The sequence below is a fragment of the Cupressus sempervirens genome, chromosome 9 (assembly GCF_028749045.1).
Source record: "Cupressus sempervirens isolate cs-2001-9-10 chromosome 9, ASM2874904v1, whole genome shotgun sequence".
Lineage (NCBI taxonomy): Eukaryota > Viridiplantae > Streptophyta > Pinopsida > Cupressales > Cupressaceae > Cupressus > Cupressus sempervirens.
Window position 1 is genome coordinate 584670348 of NC_143126.1, and position 27630 is coordinate 584697977.

Consider the following 27630-nt stretch of genomic DNA (forward strand, 5'->3'; position numbering starts at 1 on the left):
CTCAACTAGAGGTATCAATTCAATGACCTTTCCATTCTTTGTAATGGTATACGTATTCTTCACTCCATCATGATGTGCCTTGAGATCATATTGCCAGGGTCTGTCGAAAAGTAAATGGCATACATCCATATTAACAATATCAAACAATAATCTATCTTTATAGGCTCCAATCTGAAATTCCACCCAAGCTTGCTCTTCCACTATAGTATGCTGCCCTTTATTTAACCAAGATATTTTGTAAGGATACGGGTGTTGTATTCTTGGTAGCTTTAACTTTTCCACCATTTCAAGAGACACAAAATTTTCTGTAGAACCAGAGTCTACTAGTACCTTACAAACTTTTCCCCCAGATTTACAGGTAGTTCTGAAAATGGACTTCCTTTGTGGTGGTTCTTCTTTGACAGGTATTTTTAACAGTGTTATTCTCATCATAAGTGCTTCTCCCTTTTCTGGATAACCATGACTGTCTAAATCTTCTTGTAAATCTGCTTCTTGTGCCAGGTGTATTCTCCTTTCACCATGAGTACTAGAGCTTGCTTTTGCTGGACATTTGTGTGCCATATGACCTTCCTGATTACAGTTGTAGCATCTTATTGGTCCATTTGTCCTTCCTGGTGATCTTCCTTTGAAATTTGGCCTTCTACCTGTGAAACTTCCTCTGAAATTATCAAACTTATTATCTTCATTATGCATCTCCATTTGTGGCTAAAAATTTGGACTCCTTCCGCTAAATGTACCTCTTCCTCTGATGTCTTTCTCTGCCTCTGTTATTATTTTCTTGTCTCCTTTTGATTTTCTCTTCCACCTTTAAAGCTAGCTGATAGCACTTAGCTACGGTGTTAGGACTCAGCAATTGCAACTCTTCTTGTATGTTCACCCTCAAACCATTTAGGTATCTTGCTACCTTGATACTCTCAGGTTCTGCAAATTTTGACCTTAGACTTAACTTCTGAAACTCTTCTGTATAAGTACAGACATCCGTATCCCTTTGTTTAAGATTCTGCCTCTTCTGATGCAACTGTACCTCATAGTCTTCAAGGAGATACGTCTCTCTTATCATTGACACCATCTTCTTCCAGGAACAAATCTTCCTTTTATCCTCTTTTACCCTTTCTTCTTGCACAAAATTCCACCATGTAAGGGCTGCTCCCTTCATTCTGGACTTAGCCAACTTAACTTGCTGCGACTCTGAAACTTTCTCACATTCAAAATGATTCTCTAAGGCTTCAATCCATTCCAACACTAATTCAACATCCATCTTTCCTGTAAACATAGGTAACTCCACGGGTTTTCCTCCCAAAGCCTTTAAAGCTTTAAAAAAAGGCTTCTCGTTCTCAGATATTCTATCTTCTTCACTGTCGGGTACGTCTTCCTCTTCTTCCATTTCTTCTTTCATTTCTTTCTTCTCAACTATATTCTGCATATATTCCAACTTACTGGCTAGTTCTGCCACTATCCCCTTCAACTCTCTATTCTCTTTCTGGATAAGTTCTTCTTACTCCTCGACTTTCTTCACTAACTCTGCATTGGTCACCATCTTACTTGACCCTATTGAGGAATCTTGATCAGGGGCGTTCAACATATAACTTCACAACCTACAACTCTCAAGCTCTAATACCAAAAATGATGCAGAGCCACACCTTGGAAAACTCAGGAGGAATCAGTCACTCAACTGAGTTGCTTCAAGGGGCATCTACAACCTTCAGGATCACACACTAAAATCAGATTCAATAAACAAAACTTTTGAAAATAAAATCCACCAAAATATCTTCTTGCTGCCTTCGGATAGACCCGCACTCAAACATGAATAACTTTCGAACCAGAAAAGATTTACTCAATCCAAACGTTGAGATTTAGCGTAACTAGGTTTCAAACAACATATAAATTTTTTAGAGAAATCCAACGGTTCAAACCCGAGATATTGACCACGCATCAGAGTACATTTTTCTGCAAAACATTGCTTTTTGCTGTCTCTAGATAGACCCGTGAACAGACATGTATAACTTTTGAACCAGACAATGTTTTCTCAATCCAACCGTTGATATTTTGCGTAACTAAGTTTCAAACAACATATAAAAATTTGAAAGAAATCCAATGGTTCAAACTTGAGATATTGACCTCGCATCAAAGTAAATTTTTCTGCAAAACATTGCTTCTTGCTGTCTCTAGATAGGCCTGCACTCAAACATGAATAACTCTTGAACTAGATCAAAACTCTTTAATCGCTCTGGTGGAGATGGGCGTAATTAGGCCTATAATAACATATCCAAAGCTCATGAAAATCCAACGGTGCATTTGGGAGATATTACCCATGCATTGAGACTAATTTTCTGCAAACATACCAAATTCGACCCAAAACTAAAACTTTTTAATCTTCTGCAAACTATCAACTTGTTTCCAGTGAGAAGATAAGAAAAATCCGTTCAAAACTCAGACCATCGAAAACTTGCACAAAGAAAAAATGAAAAAAACATTCTATATCTCTCCAAATTCGATTCGTTTTTTTTTTTTTTTACATAGCCAATTGGCTCTCATTTTAAAACTGACTTTCTTTTCCTAATTAAAGGATGTGAAATGTTTTCTTCTTATTTAGAAAAGAAGAACGTCTTCTATCCAAAAAAAGGATAAGAATCTGAAACGTTTTTTCTACCAATATTAGACAGTCGTTTTCTAAGTCAGGAATATTCCAAAAACTGCCTACTACCTATTATTGGATTCTAAAAATCATTAAACACTCCACCTACGAACTAAAAAAAAATATTCTAATTTAAGATCCACACACCTGGTCCTAGGTGGCTATATCTGGAGAGCTTATCGAACTGCTACTCTAGGTATGCCACCACATGTAGAACGTTATTACAAACTTCAAAAACTAAAAGCATTTAAAACATAACATTAAATTTCCTATTACATTTTCAACAATGTTGCCTCCTATAGCATTTCTCTTCTCTGCCACTGCAGCACATTGGGCATGCATTGATAGGTATGAGACTATAGCTACTTTGATTGCATTCTTCTTGACGAAATCTCTCTCCTCCACGTATCATGTCAAATAATTCAAGCGTATTCTCTGTGCCCTGTCTCTTCTTAGCTTCTAACCTGTCATTCATCCACCAAGCCATTCCTCTTGTTGCCAGAACATTGTGTTTGACTAAAAATACTTTGCATGCTAGGTCTACGCATTTTATTGCAGTTTTTAAAATATTCTCATTACTGCCATCATGTTCCTACCCTGCTATCATACATTTGTTCCAAAGATTGCTAGACCATTAAATTTATGATATTATGTGGGGACTTTATGACTCCACATTCCTCCTTAATGCATTCTATTCCAATTTGGAATTAGAGAGAAAGGGGAGAGAACATAGGCCATTTGGTCAAACAATACTTATGTGCTTGTCGATAGTATTTGGCCTTGTTAGGGAGCCACGAGCTAGAAGATGGAGCTCGAGCCTATTTGGGTGATCACACATATATTCAAGGCTTCTAAAAACCCTTCGATATATTCATTTTATACATTCGCCAACAAATATTTCACTGTATGAAACTACATTTGTTTGAGGCAATTTGTCAAACAAAGATTCCAATGATAGCTTGCTAGCTATCATGCACTATATATAATGCGATTGAGCTAGCACCTCTTTGGCAGATTTTTATCAATGTTATTTTTTTTGGTGAGAAAAAAAAAGTTTAGAGAAAATTAGTCAACTTTGACTATTTAATATTTTTAGCTTAAGAATCAAATCTTAGTGTATGAAGTTTAAGCCTTCCCATCTTTCAACAATAAATGGCAACACCATTCTCATAAAACATTTTGTCACATGATTGATGTGGTACCTTTGATGAATTCATATTTTATTATTGGCATATTCTTTACTATCATAGGTTAGGATGTATGAGACTCTGAGTCACATTGCAATGAGAGCATTCCATGAAATTCAAATCAAAGAGTGAATGGGACACAAGGAAGGCCATTTTGTCGAGCACATCACGCACTTGCCCCTTGCTTTCATATTTGTTGAAGGTATAATATTTTAAAAATCCCTCCAATGACAAGTAAGCTGCCGCAAAACTCATCACATTGGCTGCTCACTACCAACTGCATTTGCTTGAAAGTTTTTAAAATCCTTTTGAAATTTCAATAGTTTTAAAAATCCTTTTGAAATTTCAATCTTGCACAGTGTCTTTGCTCATGAGACGACAGGTCTCTGTGACATTTCGTCAAAAGTGTAAACGCTCACTCATCTTTTTATGAATGTTTGTGAGAGATTTCCTTGTTCAACATGGTTTTGCTCACAATTATTCCAGCGGTGCATTTACTTTTCTATTTCATAAATTGTCAGTGTATGTCCTTGAATACCCTTTTTAAGATAAAGATAGTTATTAATTTCATAGTTTGACGAATATTTTCAGAATTTGTCTTTCTTGAAAGAGTGCTTAACTTGAATAAAGTCATGCATTTTGGTTAATTTCATTAACTTCATTTGGGTTAGATTTTAAGTGAGGTTAATGAATTACTTTAAAATACATTTTTCAAAATGATTCGTTAATCTCTTTAACATTTTTGGTTAATGAATCAAAGAGATATACATGTTCTAGGACGATTCATTAACCTCTATTAATTTTTGGGATTAATGAATCATTGAACATATGTATTTGTGAAGCTTTGAGCCATTTTGGTCAAGTGACTCAAGAGTCAATTAAGAAGATCAACCGAGTCTGATTCAGTGGATATGTGGGCTTCGATTTTTTAATTAAAGCAACAAAACATGGTGTTACAAAGGCAATCCAGACAACCATCTCAGAATTGGTTCAGAATAAACCAGTAATAGGAAAGGCCAATGCATACCACTTATAAAACACTAGTAGAGCAACTAGCAACCCACATCAATGGTGGCTAGAAATTCTACCCACAACTTGGGGAAGAGTTTGGGAAAACAAGGAAAAAAAAATCTTTCCTCCTTTGATGAACAATAATTCTGGGCAATACTATAATTAGGACTGCTACCACAGGCCTGCACCTTTTCTCATTATTGTTGACTAGGATTTCTAAACTTTATTACTTTTTAACCTTTGGCCAATGGCACTTATAAGTTTGTTTCTTGTTCTGCTGTGGGTTCTTACAGCGTCCCTTTAACAAACCCATCTTTTTATAATTTAATGTTTCTGAATTTACTGAAGCAAACCTTGTAATTAATTGATTTGAAATATATTGTCTTAGTTTGAATTTGAGGGGTCATTATAGTCTAAGAGCATTCCAGCAACCATAATGTAGCATTGTAGTTGCAACTGTATTCCAGCAACCATTTTCCTTGTGCTTCCCATAAGTAAAGGTCTTAATGTAATCACACAAATTTTATAATAAAATTCAGTATAAATGTTCTTTTTCATAGGCTCAGTGGTGCACGATCTTGAACCATTTAAGTAGTTGGTTCTATGGGGTGCACAGATACAGATAACCAAACCATGTGCATTCAATCACACTTTACATTGGGGCATAGAAAGAACTATTTGCACATCTTGTTTAACCAATTAAATGTTTTGTTCAATGAGTTGTAAATTTGGGGTTGGTAATAGCTAGTGATGCTGAGGAGGAAATTTGTCTTACATCAAGAGATTGAAAAATAATAATTAGTATTAATCTCTTCTAGTTGTACATCTACCTAAGCAAAATGAACAGCTGATTTATGGGGTGAATACTAGGCTAATAATGCTCTCCAATCCCAAATTTGCCAAAGCAGGAGCTTAATTAGCCCTATTTTTGTATAATATTGGACCAAATGACTTATTCGTTCAATGGATTGAATAACTAAGGCCAGTCAGGTCATATCAGCCCACTTTTCCTCAAATTTACTGCATGGTGCACAAGGCCGGATTATTTCAATGATTCACTTGGTGGGTCAATGGGGAACATGTATGGGGCAAATCAAGTCACATGCACCTATTTCATAAGAATTAGTGAGTATTGAGGTATTATTACCTTCGATAGTTCATTTTTTACAACTAATCTGATAGTTGGGTTAGTAGGGTGCACAACTGAAGCTCTAGCAAAGTAATTGAACATCTAACTACTACAAATTGAGCTTCGATGACACTAAATGCATGCCACATTGATTATTAATAAATCGGCTCAGTGATATGTAGGTTTTTGGTTCAAAAGAAGAGCACAATTCAATTTCCACTGTACAAACTCCGGCATTGTGTCTTAAGCAAAGAATTGTCCAAGTGATAAAATTACATTAAATTGATAGATTGATAACAAATAATTGATCTCTATTAGCTTCCAGAATTAAATGGTAAAATCTTTCACTCTGCAACTATGAAGCGTTTGGCTTAGCTCTGCACTTAATTGCATCTTATAGTTATTGCAGATTGCAATCCATTTTCCAGGTGCAATCATTTACAGCAGCAGATACAATTCCTTTCCTTACATCTCCATGGTACTAAATGGAATGCATCTATTAGCATATATATATGAATGCTATGATTTGGCAAAATGAAATTCTAAAATGGATAACCATTAACTCTCAATTCGCTTGCATCTGATACTTATCTGCATACTGTTGTTGGTTTTCACTATTCAATAGTTCTCTAACAGCAGCTACAACTTCTTTCCCAACCACAGTCATGTCTAAACTGGGATTGTCAATCTTTCTCTGTAAAAGCTTGTCAAGCTCTGCTCTTAAATTCTAACAGTGCAAATAAGATATAAGTAAATATGAAACATTCAAAACAGAAAGGTTGAATAGCACACTGCAAAAAAAACATTTAAGGAATAATACATTAATGAGCATAAACTAACATATGGTGAATAAACACAAAGAATTTACCTGAATTAACTGCATCGTTCTTTTTGATGCAGAAAAATTCAAGTAACCTTCAAGCATCTCAATCCCTTGCCCACTTCGGCTTAGTGCAAGACTGCCCCCAAACATTAGTAGAGCGTAATCCGATATGTTTGTTGAATCTCTGATAAATATATTAGTGGTCTTTAGCTTCTCTCTGTACACTAGATATGGCAGAGGGAATGAACTTACAAAAGCGTTAACTGATGCTGGATGGGGTTCAACTTTTCCATCCTCTTTAGTGAAAAATGCTACTCTTTTCCCCCTTTTCTTGCACTGGACTACATTGGGGAAAAGACCAGCACATAGAACAGCAGAGATCATATTTACATCTGCACTGTACTGGTTGTATGCCTGAGAAGAAAAACATTAAGAAAATAAAACAAGAGCTTGTCTCTGCTGTAGACCCATGCAGATAATATCAGTTTAATATCCAATTGTAGACACAGCAAGGCATTAATAATAGCTCATAACTTACCTGAAAACCAACTGACTTCTCAATGAATCCTATCTCAGTGAGCAAATCACAAAATTGGTTTCGCATGTCTTCCATCCTTTGTAGTGTATGCAAAGACAAGAAGTTCTGCCAACAAAATGTCCATCCTTGACCATCATACCTTTTTGCATGCTTCCAAGCCTCAAAAGCCCTCAACAAACAAATGTGATCACTGCAATTATGGAATAATATAACAGTGAGATTTTGTTTACCAGATTCACACAGTACATTTTCATGATATGTTGTGAGAGTCCACACATCCATATATATATGCTCCTAAGACTAAAATTAAGATATGTAACTTGACAGGGAAGTTTTAAGGACAGTTGCTCATTTACAAAAAGATCTAATACACACAAATACAGAGACCAATGTTCTTGCACCAGCAATCCTGTAGATAGATACAATCTAGGACCAAAAAGAATAAAGTGTGTTTGCACCTATATGAATCTCCTGCAAAGGATCTCTTTACTTTATCTGCTTCCTCTTTCTTATCAATTGGAAGGACAAATGGATCTCGATAAGACAAGGCAGCAGCTATTGTCAATGCTGGTTCTAGACACTGAAAAACAGCCCCCATAAGAAGCAATTTTCCAACCTTTGGATCCAAAGGTAATTTTGACAGATGACACCCTGGGATCAATAAACAAAACACTGAATATTAATTACACAATTTCAAACATTAATGGAAGGCATCAAGAACTATTGATCACATTATGATCTTGTACACATATACCTAATGCAGTCAGCTCTTCCCTCTCATCTAGAGCTCCAATGGTCTTCAGAAGATTTATTGCATTTTGAACAGCAAGAGTTTCAGGAGGCTCAAGTGATTTAGAAAGAAATTCAGAGATACTTCCAAAATGCAAACTTTTGATTTGTAAGCAAAGTCCTTCCAAGGGTGTTCGTAGAATTTCAGGAGATTGATATTGCGGCATGGCATCATAAATAATCTTTGGATAAAGATGATAACACCATCCAGGTTGAACACGACCAGCACGTCCTCTCCTCTGCAGCATAGCAGTTACATCCAACAAGGATGAAGTAAATCAAGTTTGATATCACAACTATATTACTTATATTAAGAATTTTGTACCTGATGGGCTGATGCCTTTGAGATCCATGATGGAGTCAGACAAGCAAGTTTGTTCAGAGCATCATAACTCGTTTCTTTCGCTTTTCCACAATCAACCACGAAAACCACATCATCTATGGTAATACTCGTCTCTGCAATATTAGTAGCAATTACAATCTTCCTGAAAATATAAATCAATATCAGTGGAATATTCCTGTGATACGCGAAAGTCTTGTAGAAAGAAAATTTCTATACTTAACAATTTTCCAAAGCCTAGATATTAATATGAAGTAGGAAGTAAAATTTAGTAACTCATGTTCATTTGAAGATATTTTCCAAATCAACCCATAACTCAAAACTAAGGTAAATGTTTTCTACATTGATGGATTCTTTAAGACCGTATAGAATAGAAAAGCAGAGCTAAAACAGAACATAGAAAACAAAATTAATAATTGGAAAATAATCACATATTTATCAATGGTTGTTGATTACATATTAGTCTGCAGTACTTTAGATTGATACCTGTTTAATTTTAAAGTAAACCAGCATATCTAACTATTCGGCACTTTAAAACCTATCTTTGAGTGTGTAAATACTTTGTAAACAAATGAAAAAGCACAGGAAATGATAATTGTTAAATGAGTGTAAAACAAGTAAAGCATTCCATCCATTGAAGATGAATATCTGGAATAAGATCCTAATTGCTCTATTACACGTTTTGACAAGAAAAAGTAATTCAATTATCTAAACAACGTAACCAATAAATCTTCTTTGGATGCAGACAAAGATAAGGAAAGTTAATAAATGAATATAGATAAAAACTGCAGAGATGGGAATTAGTTGTGAGACTCAAACTCGCTGAAAAGAAAGCAAGCCAAGTTTTGACTTGGATTTCACATAAACTCAGTATAGTTTTCAAAATATCCAATAAAAGGAGTTAATTTTAGAATTCTTAATTTTAATAGTTATTCTGTTTGTTTATTTTTGGTGAGGGAGTGCAGATGGGTGAGACTTTCTGTTTGTTTGTTTTTTGGCAAGGGACAGCAGATGGGTGACAATTGGCAAGCACTGGCAAAGTTTCATGACTATGGAACTTTGAGAAACTGATCTATAGTTCTCATATTCAATTTTCTATCTAATTAATTATAGGAACAGTAAAACTGCAAAGTATTAGTAGGAACAGTAATAGAACATCTCTTAGAATAAATGTTTCCTAGGCAAATCAAGAAAGCAGTTCACCATATGCATCTGAAAAGCATGGCACTGTGAAAGACTTGCTAGTCATAAGAATGATAGAACAAGATCAGACAGTAGAGGTAGAGAAAGTAATGCAATACAAGTCTTGGCAGATCTTGAAATAAGTTACATCTTTCAGCATGTCTTCTAAATCAACCCCATAGAGATAGTTGTGTATAACTATTACAAACATCCACTGGTACAACTTGCATTCCTTCAAACTCTTCGCACATTTTTCCACCCCTACATTTAGGTTTTAACTTTCAGCACAAAACTGCCTTAATCATTTCAACTGCAAATGAATTGATGATAACAAGAACAAAGTGTGATTGATGGTTTCAACTTTCAACCATAGTTTAAAATATTGCCGAGAAGTGGCAGATATACCTGATAGATTATTGTCATTGATGTCATAGGTACATAAAGAAATTATCATTGATGTTAAGAGTACACCTACTTCAGATAACATGGTTGTAAGATTACAAATCATATGTATTGTGTTGGAGATTGTGATATGAACAAGAGTTTTCGAATAAAATAGTTGCTCCAAATGATTTGAATGAGAGCTGTGTGAAAAGAAGACAAAGAAGAGTCAACTGTAATGAGAAGAGTTAAGTCCAAACTGAACAGAGTTAAGTCTGCCATCACAATGATGTTGAGAGTGATGATATTATGGGAGTCTTTCTATAAACATGAAATACTATGGATACAAAAGCAATATTTTGCAGACCTCCAGATATCAAACCTATTAAAGTTGAACGATCATCGATTCAAAATAGCAGTGGTATTAGAGATTGGTGTTTAAGGACATATGCACAAAGAAAAAGGAACAGGTCAACACAGACTACCCTAGATATCATGTGAAGAAATATGTGCGTCCTGCTGGTCTGCCATGTCAGAAAGAAAAATGATAAGTTAGCATAATATGCCCAATAACAGATAAGTTAGTATTGATGAAATGTATCTGATAGAGACTAGTAGTGTTTCGACTTTTACCGCAGTGCAAAATACATGGCAGTTTAATAAAAATAAACATGGATTCTTGTGTGCTCGATGGTCAAAATCACTGTTTGAATCAGAAGAATGCCATAAGGAGTGTTCTGCAATTATGGATTCAAATGGAATAACACAGGGAGCTGCAGCAGAGGGCAACGATATTCATTCAACACAGCAAAGGGTATGCTCAATGACATCAAAAGTATGATTGGGATGTATCAGAAGGAGTATATAAATTGCATACAGGACAGGAAGTTATTATAATATGCTTGAAGTCGAACAGCAGGAAGATGTTATAATATGTTTGAAATTTCAAATATAAAATCCAATCATCATTCGTATATTCACAAGGTAAGTCAAGATAAGAAACCAATATTAAAAGAGTTTTGATATCACAAAGATGACATTTTGAACATTGGCATCAGACGACATGTTAAAGGTATTTTGTTGAGGAGTTTACACACACAATTTGTGGAGTGCAAGTTATATGGAAGAAGGGAGTTAAGTATGTTTATAATGAAGCATTGGAGGTAACATTGTTATCGATAAAAATTGATGAACTCACGAGGAAGTCCAAAAAAATGCAGATATCGCCATCAGCGATAGTGATACAGGAATACAAACACAACATGCCATTTAGGGTATCTGATGTGGGTCAGAGCCAATAATTTCGAAGTCAACATCTACATCAAATGGAAAACAAAGCATGGTCATCATACACGATAGCAGTTCAGTTATAATGTTCGAAATGGGGATGGAAAATAATATTTGGAGGCCTGATAAATAAGTCAAATTTTGATGAAGAGCAGCGGTTAAATACAAAACAGTAATCTGTAGAACATAATCAGATTCACAAGCAGTAAAGGTTAACTTGAGCGAATTAGAGATGGTGGATGAAGGATATGTTGGTGCCTTCAATATCTGCAAATGGTAAAATAATTATGTAAATATTTTTATTAGATGGTTTGTGTATACAAGATGTAAGTCAGAGATAAACCACACAGAATACCTAAGCAATGGCAAATAAATATTCTAGCAACATAAATTACTATTTGAAAAGAACAGGAAGGCACGATGAATCTAATTTATAACGTGCCAAACAACGCATTTATCAAAAGGATAATTAATTAAAGATTAAATAAACAATGAGGTGCAATTAAAGGTTGAGACTATGAAACGTCTCTTTTCAAGAGACACTTACTTGGAATATGTAGATATAGATGAGAGAATATATTATTAGCAAAAACGACAAAAATGATGGAAAATAGAAGATATAGCATTTGAAGAAGATTGTGTGAAAGTAGGAAGTATGAGAAGAGAAGTAAGCGGTGGAGAGTTAGAAAAGAGAATGAAATATAAATATAAATTAAATAAAAGGAATTAGCGTGAAGTGTTTATAAAGAAAAGAAGTATGAAATAAAAGGGAGAGAGGACTAAAAATATATATTCAAATAAATTTGAAGACTAATTTGAAGAAAAAGAAAACTAAGTGAAAAAAGAGTATATGAGCAAAGATTAAAAATATCAAATTATAGAAGGGAAGTCGTGCATTTGAATTGTCCATCATTAGTTGAGAACAACCAACATTGCCAAGGTGGAAAAACAGTTTGTGCGCAGTGGGTTGGTGCTCATGAAGATAGTAGAGGGAGTTGGAGCTTCCTGTAGGTCAGAGCCTGCGAAGTGTGGAAATTGGAGCGTCTAGTGAGTCATAGCCTCTATTAGGTTGAAGCCTACAAACCAATTTGTAAAAGAACAAAGTTTATAAAAAGGCATGTATTGCAGTGATTTTCTCCTGCATTGGGTTTCCACATAAATGTTGTGTTACTGTGTCCATGTGCACAATTGTTCATTTCAACATTTGAAGTTAATTGTTTGGATAAAAGTTTTAAATTAATCAATTTGTTATTATACCAATTCACTCCCCCCTCCTGGTCTTAGTATAATCGTGTGCTCTTCAATACCAACTTCTTGTGAGAAGTTCTACTCGGTGAGAAAATACATAGTTTTTGTGCCAAAGTCTTGGTCGAGAAGTTTCAAACTTCTCGCCAAGGAGCTAGTGATATATTGCCAAGAAGTCGCATACTTCTCCTGAGAAGTTGAAAAAATCTCACAGGCAACCTAGCGAGATACCATTTACTGGCCCATTTTAAAATTTGCAGCCTTTGGAGGAGAGAAGGGTTTTGGTGGAGAGAAATAGTCATTGGAAGCCTTGTAGATTGATTGCAAGTGGATTTGATGTGGATTCAACGATATTTTTCAAGAAAATAACGATTTGAAAGAGGGTGGTTTTGTGCCTGGATTGGATGAGATTCAAGAGAGTAGTGAGAGTGAGGACACTAAGAGTGTGGATATAGATGACTAGGAATCATTACTAGCACCAACACTAGATAATTCCAAGATGGATATTGAGTCACAACTACAAAAATAGTCGTAGTGGACTGCTAAGGCTAGACCCCCTCCCACTCCCATAATTTTTACTAGAGCTATTAAGAAGAGGAAAAGGAAGAGGAAGAGGAAGATGTAGACTATTTTTATATTTTACTTGACATTTATATTTGTTTATCTTTTTACAAAGACAATTTGCTATTTTTAGTTTGGTGCAGAGTTCAAAGTCTCTGACTATGGCTGTCAGCCATCGACATTTCACATGAGGATGCGATTTTGTTACATATTGCATTGCATTTATATATATCTAGATCAGCTTGTTTGGTTTGTTTACTCATTTATTGACAATTAGATGCACCTCCTTAATGAATCTTGCAAGAAATTGTATTTTAAATTAAATTTGATGTCATTTTTAAAATTCTCGATATTTCCTCGAGAAGTTATCGATCTATTTCCAATTTTTACCGAGATCCTTTTTGTTACTTTGCTGAAGTGGCAAAGAATGAGATTTTGAACTATGTATTCAACCATAGTTCATAGACTCAGACTCAAACAGTATTTGGCAAGCCAAACAAAATCCAACTCATCATAATTGGTAAAAACTCAACTTAAAAAACATAGATTTTATGCAAAATACAAGTACAAAAAGTATTGAATAGGTGTGGTGGGTGTAATGCCCTGCCTAGGAACCCTTGGAACCAAAGATACAATATGCACTTAACAATTTGTTTTTATACAACTCAACATAGCATAAACATTGTGTAACCAAGTGCATCATATAAACATCTCATAAGATAAATTATAACTCAAGGTGATATTACGAGACAAGTGGAAGTCTTAACAAGCACTTCCAAAGGTTTCCAAGAAAACAACTAGACTCTCGAAATGGAAAACACACGTTCTTGAGTTGCCCTTCAAGAATCCAAACAACGCCCACAGACCATTAGAAGATAAGTCGGCAAGCACTCACGGCCAAAAATAAGGGAGACAATTCAATCCCTATGCATAGAATATATGTTCTTTTTAAGCCCAAAAATAAGTTCCTAGTGTGATTAGCAATACATGTCCATTTACCTTTCTATCCATGATCCGAAGTATACAGTAAATAAGCAAGAACCCTCGACAATCCATCTTGGAAGCACAAATCAAGTTCCTAGTTAGCAAAATTGCTTGCCAAACAATATTGGGTGGGGACATTGATGAGCAAGTAGAGACGTAGATTCATCAAGGGGAGATGTTGATCAATAGAGACATTGGTCCACGACTAGTGAACTTTTGAGATGAAAAATCATTAGTATAGTGAGGGTGCAAATGTCAATCAATATGCGAAGACAACAGTCTTCGTAAACGTTGATCAACACAAACATTGATTCATGAAAAACAAACCTTTTGAGACCAAAAGTTTCACCTAGAGACATCAAACAACAATCGGAGATGCCAATCTACACAAATGTCAGTGAGTAAGCACAAACATAAATTTGGAAACTTGGCCCACGCAAGGAAAACATATATAAATCTATGTCAACTCCAACGTGCAACTTAAAGGCATCTAGCTCCACACTGAGGAATTACCGGATACATGCATATCAAGGCCATGATCACTTGATTGCATCCATAACACATAAATGAAAGACAAAGTAATCTAGGCTAATCAAGAACGTCAAGTCAAGGAACATGAGAAAATATCAATACAATACAGTGGAGTGAGCTCTTTAGCAAAATGAACAAGAATGCATTTGGAATTGATGATGAACATGAGCTACCTAGTGATCACGAGACCAAGAATGCTAGTATTAGTTGCAGTTTCTTCAGATTTATCACAACATATAGAGGAGGAGGATATTTTTTACGACCCATATGATATTTGATCAATGATCACTGATTGTTGACACTTGACATTATTATTTTTAAACTAAAACCATAATATGGTGGCATATTTAGTCAGTTTGCTATGTTATTTGAACTAAAACTTTAATATATATCATGACAGTCGAGTTTTGACGATTAAAACAGTAGCAACTATTGATATAGAGGTGTATTTTAAAATTATCTCTGCTGCATATATGTATATATATGTATGTGTGTGTGTGTGTGTGTGTGTGTGTGTGTGTGTTCTTGTATGGAAAAACCCAAAAACAATGCAATTTGTTGATCTTAGAAAGTATGCACAAGGGTTTCATTTCCCTAAATTAATCAGATCAGGGCTTAGAGAGGAAAGCCATAAGGGTGCCCAGTTATTGTCCAATCCAATTAAGTCCAAGAGCTTGCAGCATCTAGACAAGACAGCTCACCCCTTGGTTCACAAGCAGCAGGAACATCCACCTTGATGATTCCATCCCTTGGGGTGACCTACTTAATGCAAGGGAACTCGGGCCATTGAGGAAGATTGTTCAGCCCAATTAAGCCCAAGGACATGTAACGTCTAGCCTAGATAACTCCTCCCTTGACCCACAAGCCACAAAAAAAAAAACCAACTTGATGATTCCATCCCTTGGTGTAACCTAATTAATTTGGGGGAACCCATGTCTGCCAACTCCCTTCAACACTTTTTCCTCCAATCCCGCAACAATTGTTTGTGGGAATTAAAAAATAGACAACTTATTTTAATTAAAGAAGCATTATGTGTGTGTGTGTGTGTGTGTGTGTGTGCGTGTGCATACATATATCAAACATCTTGTCATGCATACCACAATATTTACTAATCTAGTTGTGTATCTCTTTACTCTTTACCAATTTGTTTTGTTCTTCCTTGATTGATCATTCGAATTGTTGTTGAATGATCATTGATTGAATGAATTTATTTAATTGATGCATTGAGGTAAGTGAGTTATGGTTAAGTAAATATTGATTGGATGATTGAAAAGTGATGATATAAAGACTACTAGTTTGATATGTTGGTGGATGACAATTGAATGAATGTTGATTTGATAGAGTGATGCTTGATTGCTGAATTGTGTGTTAACTTGATCCCAAGAAGAAGTAATGATTAATGTGGATTTGATGATTGCTTGCTCGATCTTGTTGATTGATTGTTTGCTTGATTTCTTGAGGGATTTATGTATGATGGATGGAAGAATGAGTGATGATTGACAGGTCTTCTTTCAATGCTTGGAATGAAATCTTCTTATTATTATTATCTTATCTTATATACTTTATTGGTGAAAGGGACAAAACCTTCATTACAATTGAGTCACCGAGTTTTCTATTGCCTTTGAGGCAATAATGTTTTACTTCCTAAATTGATCTCCCTTGGATGTCCTCAAATAAAGCTGTCTCCCCTTTATATCTTCCAATGTGGGGGGAGTCACATCTCTTCATCATGTCTTCCATTTGCAACAATCACAACCTTCGCAATTACCACCCTTTGGAAGGGTCATAAGTTCATAACCCTTCATTTCTGCCCTTTGTAAGAGTCACTTATTTTCTTCTCATTCCTCTTTATTTTTCCATTAATTATTTCTTGACTTGCACCATCCCTTTTCTCTTCCTTTTTATTCCTCCCCACTTTCAATTGAAGTTCTCTTCTTCCTTTTAATATTACATGTTTGAAGGAGTTGCAACTTTTCATTTCGTGTCTTTTGACCATTATTTAAATCTACAAAAATTTAATTACATTATATTTTACTTTCATTCTTTTATATTTTCAACTTTAATTTTGTTTTTATTCTTTTATATCTTTATTTTAAACTGGAGGGAAAGCTTGGGGCTCTGACACCCAAAACACTAGCGATTTCCCAACTTGACAATGGTTCTGTCCAAGGACGCAAAAGGGCAAATTATCATCAGGACTATTGTACAAATAAAGCAGCTATCTATATTTGGAAAACAAATAATTGCTGAACTGCTCAAACCTGAACCAGCAATTTTTTCTAGAGTCGCACGTTATAATAAGACCAAACATTCTATATCTCTCCACATTCTGTACTGTTTTCAATGCTATGCTCAATGTGCAAGTGAAATAATTTTTCTAATCAAAGCATCAAAAAAATTTAAACAGCTAAAAATAATATATTTAATTTCACCTCATGCCATTAGGTGGTTTCTGAAATATCTCTCGCTGATATTCCGTGGACAAGGAACCATGTAATGGCAACAATAAATAATTTGTGGGATCTCCCAGAAGTCTGTTTCCCTTGAGCTTATCCATCAATTTACTAATTTCATCCCACCCTGTGAGAAATACAAGAATGGCCCCCTCTCCTTCCTGGTGACAGATATATTCTATAGAAGCTTCAACCTATAAGTGGCAGGCAGACAATATAACTCATAAATACATTAGTCAAGTTGATAAATGTACCACAATATCGAACTGCATTAAATATGTGCTATATGAACTTTTTGAGAAAATATTCAGTAATTAGTGATAGCCTGACCTCTACGCATGTTAGTGCAAGAACTACACAATCATAATACTCTCTCAGAACTAATTGCTGAGGAAAAATGAAAACATGCATGGGAAAAGCTCAAAAGAAATATGCATCTGAAATGGAATGAGTTCAATGATTGAAGAAAAGTTTTAGTCTGAAGGAATTGCAAAGGAGTAACATGCATGAATGTCAATATATATATAAAATTTGGTCCTATATAGATCAAGCGTCCTTGTAAAATTACTGTTGCCTTGACCTCTATGTTGACACTAGACTTCAATTATAACTTTCTGTGCTGATCCTTCTGCTGATTGTAACTTGGCCAACCTGTTTTATCTGGATTTTCCATTAGCAGTTATGCAATCTTACCATGAAATCTTAAGGGCTTTCAACCATGCTTTACCTTACTGTGAGGTATCTATGGTGTAGGACATGAACTATATGAGGGTTTAACCTTTTACTATTTAGTAATACAAGAAACAGACCTGTCAATTGTACAAAGACAAACTCATGAAGCTTTCCATTCTCTGAATCCACATGGATGGGTCACATTTTACTATCTTCTCATTCCATAAATGGAGTTATACTTAATTCACTTTGTCAAGCTGCTATTTTGTAATTATTTCTAGCTTCTAAGTTTCAGTGTATTTTACTGTAAATAAACATGACAATTGAAAGTTGAAACTATTAATTATTGCATTGCAATACATACATAATCACTTTGTATTTTGTCTTCTAGGTTATTTTCAGAATTTTCCATCTTAACCCAGCTATATCTGCAATAAAAATACATGTTTTTGTTTCAACTGGATTCTGGCAATAGAATGGCAATACAATACCTAGAAAAAATGAATGATGACAACTTAAAAGTACAAGTGTCTTCAAAAATTTGTGTTGGACACAACTAAATGTCCCAAGGAAGTAAGCACAGAGCAGGATAAATTTGATAAGCAGAATCAATAAGCAGCCATGCTCATCAAAAAATTTGTTATTGGAAGTAGGCACAATACCTTCTTCTTATGATGTTAGCACATCTACTCTCCAATCTAAATGGTGGACTAAGAAGATTGGTGACATTCTAGTGCAGAAGCACCTAGAACAACGGACATAAAGAATACATATCTCATTAATGTTTGTGCTGAAATGTCAAATTAATGTTTGTCAATATATTTTATGTCTATTTGAGTCAAAATGTAAGGCTAAGTTAAGCCTTGGAATCAATTTGTAAAATGTCGTCAATGTTGTCCATTTAAGTTCATATGGTCAAGTGTGATAAAAGTAAGTAAATGTCATAGAGTATGATACGAATAATGTGTTTATATTTTACTTATCATGTTTTTATAGATTTAGGAGTCTTGGAGGTCATTTATGCAAAAATTTAAAAGTTGTCAAATATGTAAGTAAATATTGTCATAAAATGTGACAACAAGAAAAAGATGATGTAAGAGAGAAGATGAAAGGTCATAGGAGGTATCCAATAGTTAGAGGAATTGAAAAGACATTAAAATATCATGCAGTGGCCATGATTTACCGGGGGGAATGGTTGGAAATCTTTTTGAGGAGAATAGAAATGAAAGGAGATTTTGTTTTGCAAGTTTTATGTTAATTTTCTGTGTAAATATCCAGAAAACCAACTGTTGTTTCTATTGGTACAAATGCATATGAAAAGATACAGACCTGTGACTTATATTTTCAGAAAGGTATTTGAGTTACCTTTCTTTTGGTTTTGGTTTGATTGAATTCCATTAAGTGTTGCAGAAGTTATAGTCGTTTTGGTGACTACAGGTCTGAATCTGTCCTAGAGTTGGCAGTTTCGGAAAAAAGTTTAATAACTTTCGTTCTATTGAATGGATTTGGCTATAAATCTGGTGAAACATCTGTAGTTTATCTTTATTTAATATCACGAAAGCATTTTTATTCATTACTTCATTTGTGAAAGTTACGATCATCTCTTTTCAAGTGGAAAATTTTGTCCTAGTTTGTTGATTCGGTTTAAAGTTTGCAAAAATGTGCAATATTGCCCAGATATGAAGTTGTGATTATGTGATTTGTGAGTCCTTGTACACTTGCATCACCTTCGTGATAATGAGCTTGTTGAAGGTAGAATTACCTGAAAAAAAAAGAGAAAAACTTTTGACTCGATAAATTTTGCTCTCATGGTCAACATTCACAGTGTCTATGAACCTCAAACATACAGAGGCAAAAGGAACACCTGAGCGGGAAGAAGATATGCAAGTCGAGCATCATAGCCTATTGGAAAATAACACTTGGATTGTATCAAACCTTCCTTCATGAAAGAAACCTGTTGGTTGCAAATGGGCCTAGAATTTGTCTTGTTCTCAAAGGCTTCTCTAAGTGAGAAGGAATTGACCATGAAGAGACCCTTGCTCCTCCCACTACAAAAATGAGCACCAACAGATTATTCCTTTCCATGGCAGCTCAGTGTGATTGGAAGGTCCATCAAATGGACGTCAAGAATGCATTACTAAATGGAGAGTTACATAAAGAAGTGTACATGATGCAACCTCTTGGATTCATGGCTGTCAATAAAGAACACCAAGTACTCAAACTGGTGAAAGCACTCTATAGCCTCAAGCAAGCTCCTCAGGCATGGTACATGAAAATTGATAAGATGATCAGAGATTAAGGTTTCCAAAGGACTCCTTCTGACTTAAATTTGCATGTCAAGACCACTGACAATAATAGCAACATTCTAGTTAGGTATGTTGATAATTTGTTAATCACTGGCAGTTCCAAAACATTGATTCGGCAATCAAACATAACCTGTGTTAGCCTTTTGACATGACCAACCTTGGACTTTTTCATTACTACCTGGGCATTGATGTTTAGCAGCAATCACATGGCATCTTCTTCTCTATATCTAGGTGAGCGGGGGTTTTAATGGGCAAATTCAGAATGTATGATTGTATACCTGCATCTATACCTATGGAGTCGGTCTCAAGTTATCAGTCAAATTTGGTTCTCCTATTATGAACAAATTCGCATTCAAACAAATAGTGGGCAGTTTAATATATCTGATTGCCACTAGACCTAATCTCAATTTTGCAGTGAGTTACATATCTTGCTTCACGATCACTCCCACTGCAGATCATTGGGCTGCAATGAACCACATCCTGTACTTATGTCAAGGGCAACCTAATTTTGGCATCCTCTATGGATGAACTAAAGATGCCTAACTTATTGGCTACACAGACTCAAATTGGGGAGGCTTAGTTGACAGCAAAAAGTCTAATTCCAAGTATGTCTTCAGTTTGCACAGATGTTCTTCCTCAGCCCAGTAAGAAGAGCAGGTTGTATCTCTTTCCTCAATGGAAATTGAATATAGAACAGTCAAAGCTGGATTGGCTTTCTAGAATGCTTTTTGACATCCATATGCCTCGCGTAGGCCATTCAACCCTTTTTACGACAATCAAGGGACCCTCAAACCTGCCAAAAAATTCAGTCCTCCATGAGTGCACTAAGCATATTGACATTCATTGTCATTTTCTCCATGAGTTGGTTGAAGATGGATCTTTGGATTTGCATTTTGTTCCTATTGCTAACCAAATTGAATATAGGAGAGCAGTCAAAGCTGGTTTGGCTTTCTAGAATGCTTTCTAACATCCATATGCCTCGTGTAGGTCATTCAACCCTTTTTACAACAAGCAAGGGACCCTCAAACCTGCCAAAAAATCCAGTCTTCCATGAGCGCACTAAGCATATTGACATTCATTGTCATTTTCTTCATCAACTAGTTGAAGATGGATCTTTGGATTTACAGTTTGTTCTTATTGCTAAACAAATTGTTGGTATTCTCACCAAGTCCCTATTTCAAGAGAAGTTTGTCAAATTCATGGGGCAGCTTGCTGTCATCAATAAGATGATCATTGAGAGAGGGTATTAAAATAACATCTCCTAAGTTATTCTATTTCTATTTCATGCTCACTTCTAATATTGTAAAAATCTAGTATAGTAGTTTCTTCTACTATTTGTATATTTGTTTTTAGAAACATCTCAATTGTAAACTCTATGAGAATAATTTGATCTTTGTTAATAGGTTGATATTCACCATGTACTCAATATGGCAATGGGGTCCAAAATATCAACATATAGTAATCACCATTTTGATATCACATTTGAGTACTGGTCTCCAAAATACTAATATATGATATTCTCCAAATACTCTTGGAGTAATGGCCTTCAAAATGTTGAGATGCGAGATATTCACGAAGTATTGTGAGTAATGGTCTCCAGAACATCAATTTGCATTACATTCACCATTATTCAAAAAATGTTTATAAGGTATGTGCACATGCATACTCATAATGCTTACCATATAAACATCCGCCATGCAAAGTATAATCTATCATGATCTACATAGACATCGTAAGATATCCATCACAATAGAAAATTAAGTTATTGTAAGATCGTCACCTTTCAATAACTTCTGCAAATACAAGTGATGGCCATTTGGAAGTCGTCACTTCCTTGTGATGTACATAGGGGGTAGGCCTATTAAATCATACAGTCACGTACATGATACCAAAAGTTTACATGAAGTCAAAACTCCCTCTAATTCTGATATGATCAAGATTTTCAAAGATCATTTGAAGCATATCCTCTATTCGCTCCTTTAGACGGATGTCTTAGACTCCCTTTCAACATCAATCTTCTAAGCCCCTTTACCTTTGAGGAAGTGTCAAACTCCCTCTTTTTCTTGCAAGGACATCTTCGGAAAAGATCACAATAAATAATTCTTATAGTACATATATAAATACAAATAAGAGTATTAACTACAAGAAGAAAATAAATGTAGTTCTCAAGATATAATAATAAAACAATACTTATCTCATTATTATGGAGCAAATATACAATGACATCCTTTACGATGCGAGCCCTTTCTACATGAATGTGAAAGTCTTATTTGTATTTTCTTCTAGCATCTTCTCACTACCATTTTTACATGACTCAAAATTGCATTTATATCTTAAACATATCTTCACCTTTTGTTCAATACTTTATATGTTTATTCTCACTTTTCACATGATGGTTATGATCATAAATTTATAGTATGAACTTAATCATTTTAGCCATATTGCTGCTAATATTTATTTCCTTTGTGTAAGCCTTCCCAGCTAGAACACTCAACGACATCTAGTGTTAATGTCTCTCTTGAGCGTTGCCCTTTTATAGGATAGCATGCGGTACCAAAGTCCCTTATTCTAACCAACCATGTGGCTTGTAATGCATGATACTTTTCAAATCTGCAATGATCTTCCTTGGATTGACCGCCCTCTCCAGTTTACTAATTTGTACCTTGACTCAATGTTGATTTTTTTCTTTTATTGTCACTTGGCCTGATAAGGTATTCCCTATTTTCTTAGTTGCGGTTCGCTTTATCCAAATATGCACTCCATGTCCTCCCCTTAGTTCATCCGATGGGAAAGTAATTTTCCCTTACCTTGATTAAATGTTGCATATAGTCCTTAGGCGACGCTAAGCTTATAGACTCACCACTTCCCTTCTCCTTTCATTTACTTTCAATCTCAGTATATTTTATTGTCCAAACTACTTGTCTTATCATCCCTTGATTTTGGTGTCAATAAGGATGATGCTCAGCCAATAGTCAAATATGTGGATTTTGATTTGATTTATTCCTACATTTTGCAGTACTGACATCCTTCGTTATACACTCCACCTTCGCTTTTCAATAATCCTTCTAGGCCGAGTATGTTTTGAAACAATAGCGAGTGGTCCGTGTTGACATCACCACTGTACCTTCCTATCATGTCACTAGAGTACTATGATCCAATCTGAAGACAGAATATATGTTCAATAGTTGCCTTTTTAATACATCTCCTCCTTCTTGTTCAATTTATTTACTTCTATTGTCTTATATCGAAACCTGCCAATGTCACTTATGGCATTGTTGGATCTGATTCATGATCTACCATGAATGATTGGAGCTCGGGTCAAATCATGCACAGGGGCTGGAATGGAAGATCTGATCTCTGCTCAAGTCTTGTTTCATGATGATTGGTGTCCAACATTATATCACCTTAGTTATCGATTTATATCTACTCGTGCACGTCGAATCTGGTTCGATTCCTTTATAAGTTCTTTCAATGCTTGCCTTACCCAGTGGTCTGTTGTGGTCAATGGTCCTCGTATCATCTTATAAATGCACTGGTCGGCACAAAACTTGCTCTAACAGTAGTTGCATTAGAGCAGAGGTCTTAGAAACTGCAAAATTCTGAGCACTTGATGAAATTTTGCAGGCTCACCAAAGCATTCCACATTGCATGTCATCCCTTTAGGCATCATGGATGTCTGCTTTGTATTGAATGCCTGATCAGATGTTTGCCAAAGTTATGCTGTGTGTAATCATTACCAATGATCTGCGATCAGAATTTGGCTTGTTGGCATTTCCTTGCATTAGCAAAGGCAATGCAGTATTCAGAGCCTTTGTGATATCATGCGTTAGCAAAATATGTCAAAATAATCTTACAGGCCTAAAGAAAGCCTGCTCTGATACCATGTTGAATTTTCTTGGAGAATGTATTTGTAGTTGTACTAACACTGTTTGTAATTTCTGTTTTTTCCAAATTACATTCTCAATGCATATGTATATGACATTTAAGAGGCGTGTCTCTTCAACTCTCATTAGTTATCAATAACATTTATATATTATGATTAAGAATGTGATCATATATATATATATATATATCCTCAGTAAGTTTATCTGACAGAAGCTACAAAACATTTACATTGGGAACCAACAGGAACAACTGTAAAAGAACAGCATAAACAGGTAATATCTATTTAGTTTATTTCTGTTAAAGTGATATCTATTTTTCTTAAATGATTTATTTCCTTGCAAGTAATTGAGAAAGTTAATTTTTGGCTTCATGTGAAAAAGTGTTAGTAACTATATTTAGAATGTTATTTGTAGTTCTTTTCATGTTCCCCGGAAAATGAAAGTTGGTTGTTTTTCAATTACACTGTTCACTAATAAAGGTTATATTTTATTCTTAATCATGTTAGAAGGGTTTGGTTGTTACAGCTTCTAGACAGAGATTGCGTGCAGAGTAAAGAAACATTTTTAAAAAGTAAGAACTAATTTTTCAGTTACCCTGCTCATTAATAACAGTTTTATTTCATTCTTAATCATGCTAGAAGGGTTTCTTTATTACAGCTCCTTAGACCTATATTACAAGCAGAGTTTCTCAAACAGAACCAAAAGAGGAAAAAAAACATTTTAAAGAACTAACCATGAAAGTAAAGATCCTAACTGAATGAACATTTTAGAAGCATTCCATAATTACATTAACACGATACAATGTTAGAAAAGAAAAGTTCCAAAAGTGACTACTTGGAATAGCAGAGAACAAAGAACAATAATCAGGGAGACATAGGAGATCAAATAATTAGGAGCTTCAGTAAAATGGGATCAAAATACAAGGCGATTCAAAAATTAAATGAGCTATCAATAGATGTCTTATATTTTACATACTAGGCCCAGATCAAGGTTGCTTCCATCCCAAGCATGAAGAGATTCCTTTGTCCGTGCACTATATTGTCCGAATGCATAATTAATATCAAGTTCCTGTGCAGAGAAACTTTCATAAATATCTTCAAAAAACTCACATCTTCAAACAGGATATAACATTTAAAACTCATCATATCTAGGGGCATGAATGGAAGAATATTCATCGTGATGCCTTGCATCATAACCACAAGCAGAATCCACACTATTATTTAATAATAGACGCATAATAGTTAATATACAATAAGGTTACACAAGACAATTGTTTTCCAACAGGACAAATAACCTTGTAACACAGCTTCTGCTATATATTAGCAACAATCTGATCCAGAATAGATTTCAAATATGCATACAACAGTTGTTGGCATAAGTACATAGTGATGGAGCTACAGAAAATCAATAGGCATAAATCAAAATCTTAAAATGATTCCAGTAGAAATATACAAGATTGTGTATTGAAAGAAAATCCCAAGTGAGCATCAACTTCATAAAGTGTTTAATACTTACGAGGTGTCAGAGTGGAGTACCAAAGAATACAAGTGCAAATGAGTCAAAATAAGCCTTGACATAATGCAAAAAGACCACAAGTGACAAGCTTCCTCGAAAAGAAATGGTTTCAGCAGAAATTCAGCTCGAAGGACAATTATACCATAGACTATTGTGGATACTATAAATGGGTTCAAAGTGACATTCAAAGCTTCATTCACCACACTGGCAAGACAGAAATGACATGATAACACTTTCTGAACAATCTAAATTTGATACATTAAAGAGAATAATGGACAGCAGCAAGGAACAAACACAAAAGTTATTTGAAATGACAATCCCTTGTAAAATTTGTCATGAAATGTCACACGGGAAATTGAAAATATATGAATTTGCAAACAACATTACCAACTCACTTTGTCCTAAAAGAGAATGCAACATACTTAACTTTTTGGTTAGTCTGGAATTTAAGTTCACTATGGAAAAGTCATAAAATTCAATGTATATATTAGAAATATGAGCAGAGATTCGATGAACAGATTTTACACTCAAATAATGTTATTTCTCCTATTATTTTCATTGAATGCATATTACATATTATAGTGTAGAAGAGATCCTATAACAACTTCTAATTAAGATGAGCTATTATAATACAAACAAATAATTGTACTAACAAACCTAACAAATTATGGAATATTCAAACCGCCCGTAATTATGTATTAATAATACTCACTTTACCTTACTACATTATTATTTTAATGGATGTGAACACTAATTACCAAAACCCTACTTTTTAGTGTAAACATGGGGCAAAAGTACATCAGAAAACTTGATGACCACACGATAGCTCACCAAACTCTATAAGATGAGAGCAAGGACATACACATCTACTCATGTTGAGTGATAGTAGAATTGGCCTTACACTGTTCTTGTGCTTTCATGCAAGGACACATATAAACACTTCTACCTACAGATCCAAGGACAGGGACTATACATATATCCAAGGTCAATAGGGACAAATAAATCCATCCAACATCAAGTATGAACAAGGACACACACCTATACTCACAACAAATTAGATTGGGGACACCCACAAACAACATAACCTCCAACCTATGTGACTAGGGACAAACATTTCCAATCACTTACAGCATCTCATGAATGGGGACAAACACATTCATTCATTAACAATCAAGAAATGTGTTTGGGGACATATACATCCAACCACAATATAAAAAGTTTTGAGAGCCGTGTCCTCAATGTCATGTATACATATATCACCATTGTAGATTAGGGCCACTGTGATCACAAATGATATGAGATGGTTGTCACTGCTACCTAGAAAATGATCTTGACTTTTGTCATTTTGGTACATATAATTTTCGTACAAAAACAATTTCACAACCCTGTTATTGTGACTCATGAGAGGTCAGTAAATTTCCTCTAGCCTCCAATACCTCCATCCTCCAGTGTTGGTTATTTAGCAGATGTGTCTTTTGAGGCTCATTTTGTCACTTGTAAGGTATATCTACCCTCCCCATTATGTGGACTTCTTATAAGGAGTATGTAGTACCAACAATCATACACCCCTAATACACTTTTGCATCTTGACACACTAATAACTTGTGAAAATAGACTCTGATATAAAATTCTAATACATGAAACTTCAATTTATTTTGACAATAAACAATAAGTCCATTTGACTTTTAGACTATAACACACTCAAAGATAATTGACCTCAATGTAATCTCTAATATAATTAAGAACTGTAATTAGAAATTAAATTGAACAAAACACAGCTTGACACCCATTGATGGAAATGGACAAAACCTGGTAGTTTTATGATCTTGTATCTGGTTCATGACTTCCATATGATTCACATAAATCAGTTGCAATGAATACTGAAATGCTTGAGCCCAACCCACAGTCTTTCTGAAACAACTCATCCAAGCATATCATAATGATACCACATCTAGCCATACAAGGCTACCCAAACTAGTAAGAAGACTCTTTACCATTGCAATGTTCAACGGGGTCCCTCCAAATAAGCTCCAGGACCTTCTGAAAACTCCCTTGATGTTCAGTTTTCGCCAAAAAAAAATTGACCTTTGGATCATTTGCTGCCCCCTCCAAGTCTTACAACTTGGTTATTGATCATCTCTAACCTTCCACGCAAAGTAACATACAGGTTGAATAGA

At 34.9% G+C, this 27630-nt stretch overlaps 1 protein-coding gene across 1 annotated transcript in view; it reads right to left on the bottom strand.

Moving 5' to 3' along the window:
- Window positions 1–6327: 6327 nt before the first annotated feature.
- The window catches only part of LOC149540031 (DExH-box ATP-dependent RNA helicase DExH1-like), a 130124-nt gene continuing 108821 nt past the window's right edge, over window positions 6328–27630 (bottom strand). The window contains 9 exon segments of the mRNA XM_089801217.1: window positions 6328–6539; window positions 6542–6689; window positions 6831–7199; window positions 7324–7513; window positions 7782–7974; window positions 8078–8351; window positions 8438–8597; window positions 17056–17270; window positions 24914–25006. Coding sequence (XP_089657343.1) covers window positions 6505–6539; window positions 6542–6689; window positions 6831–7199; window positions 7324–7513; window positions 7782–7974; window positions 8078–8351; window positions 8438–8597; window positions 17056–17270; window positions 24914–25006 — 1677 coding nt within the window. The 3' untranslated portion in view covers window positions 6328–6504.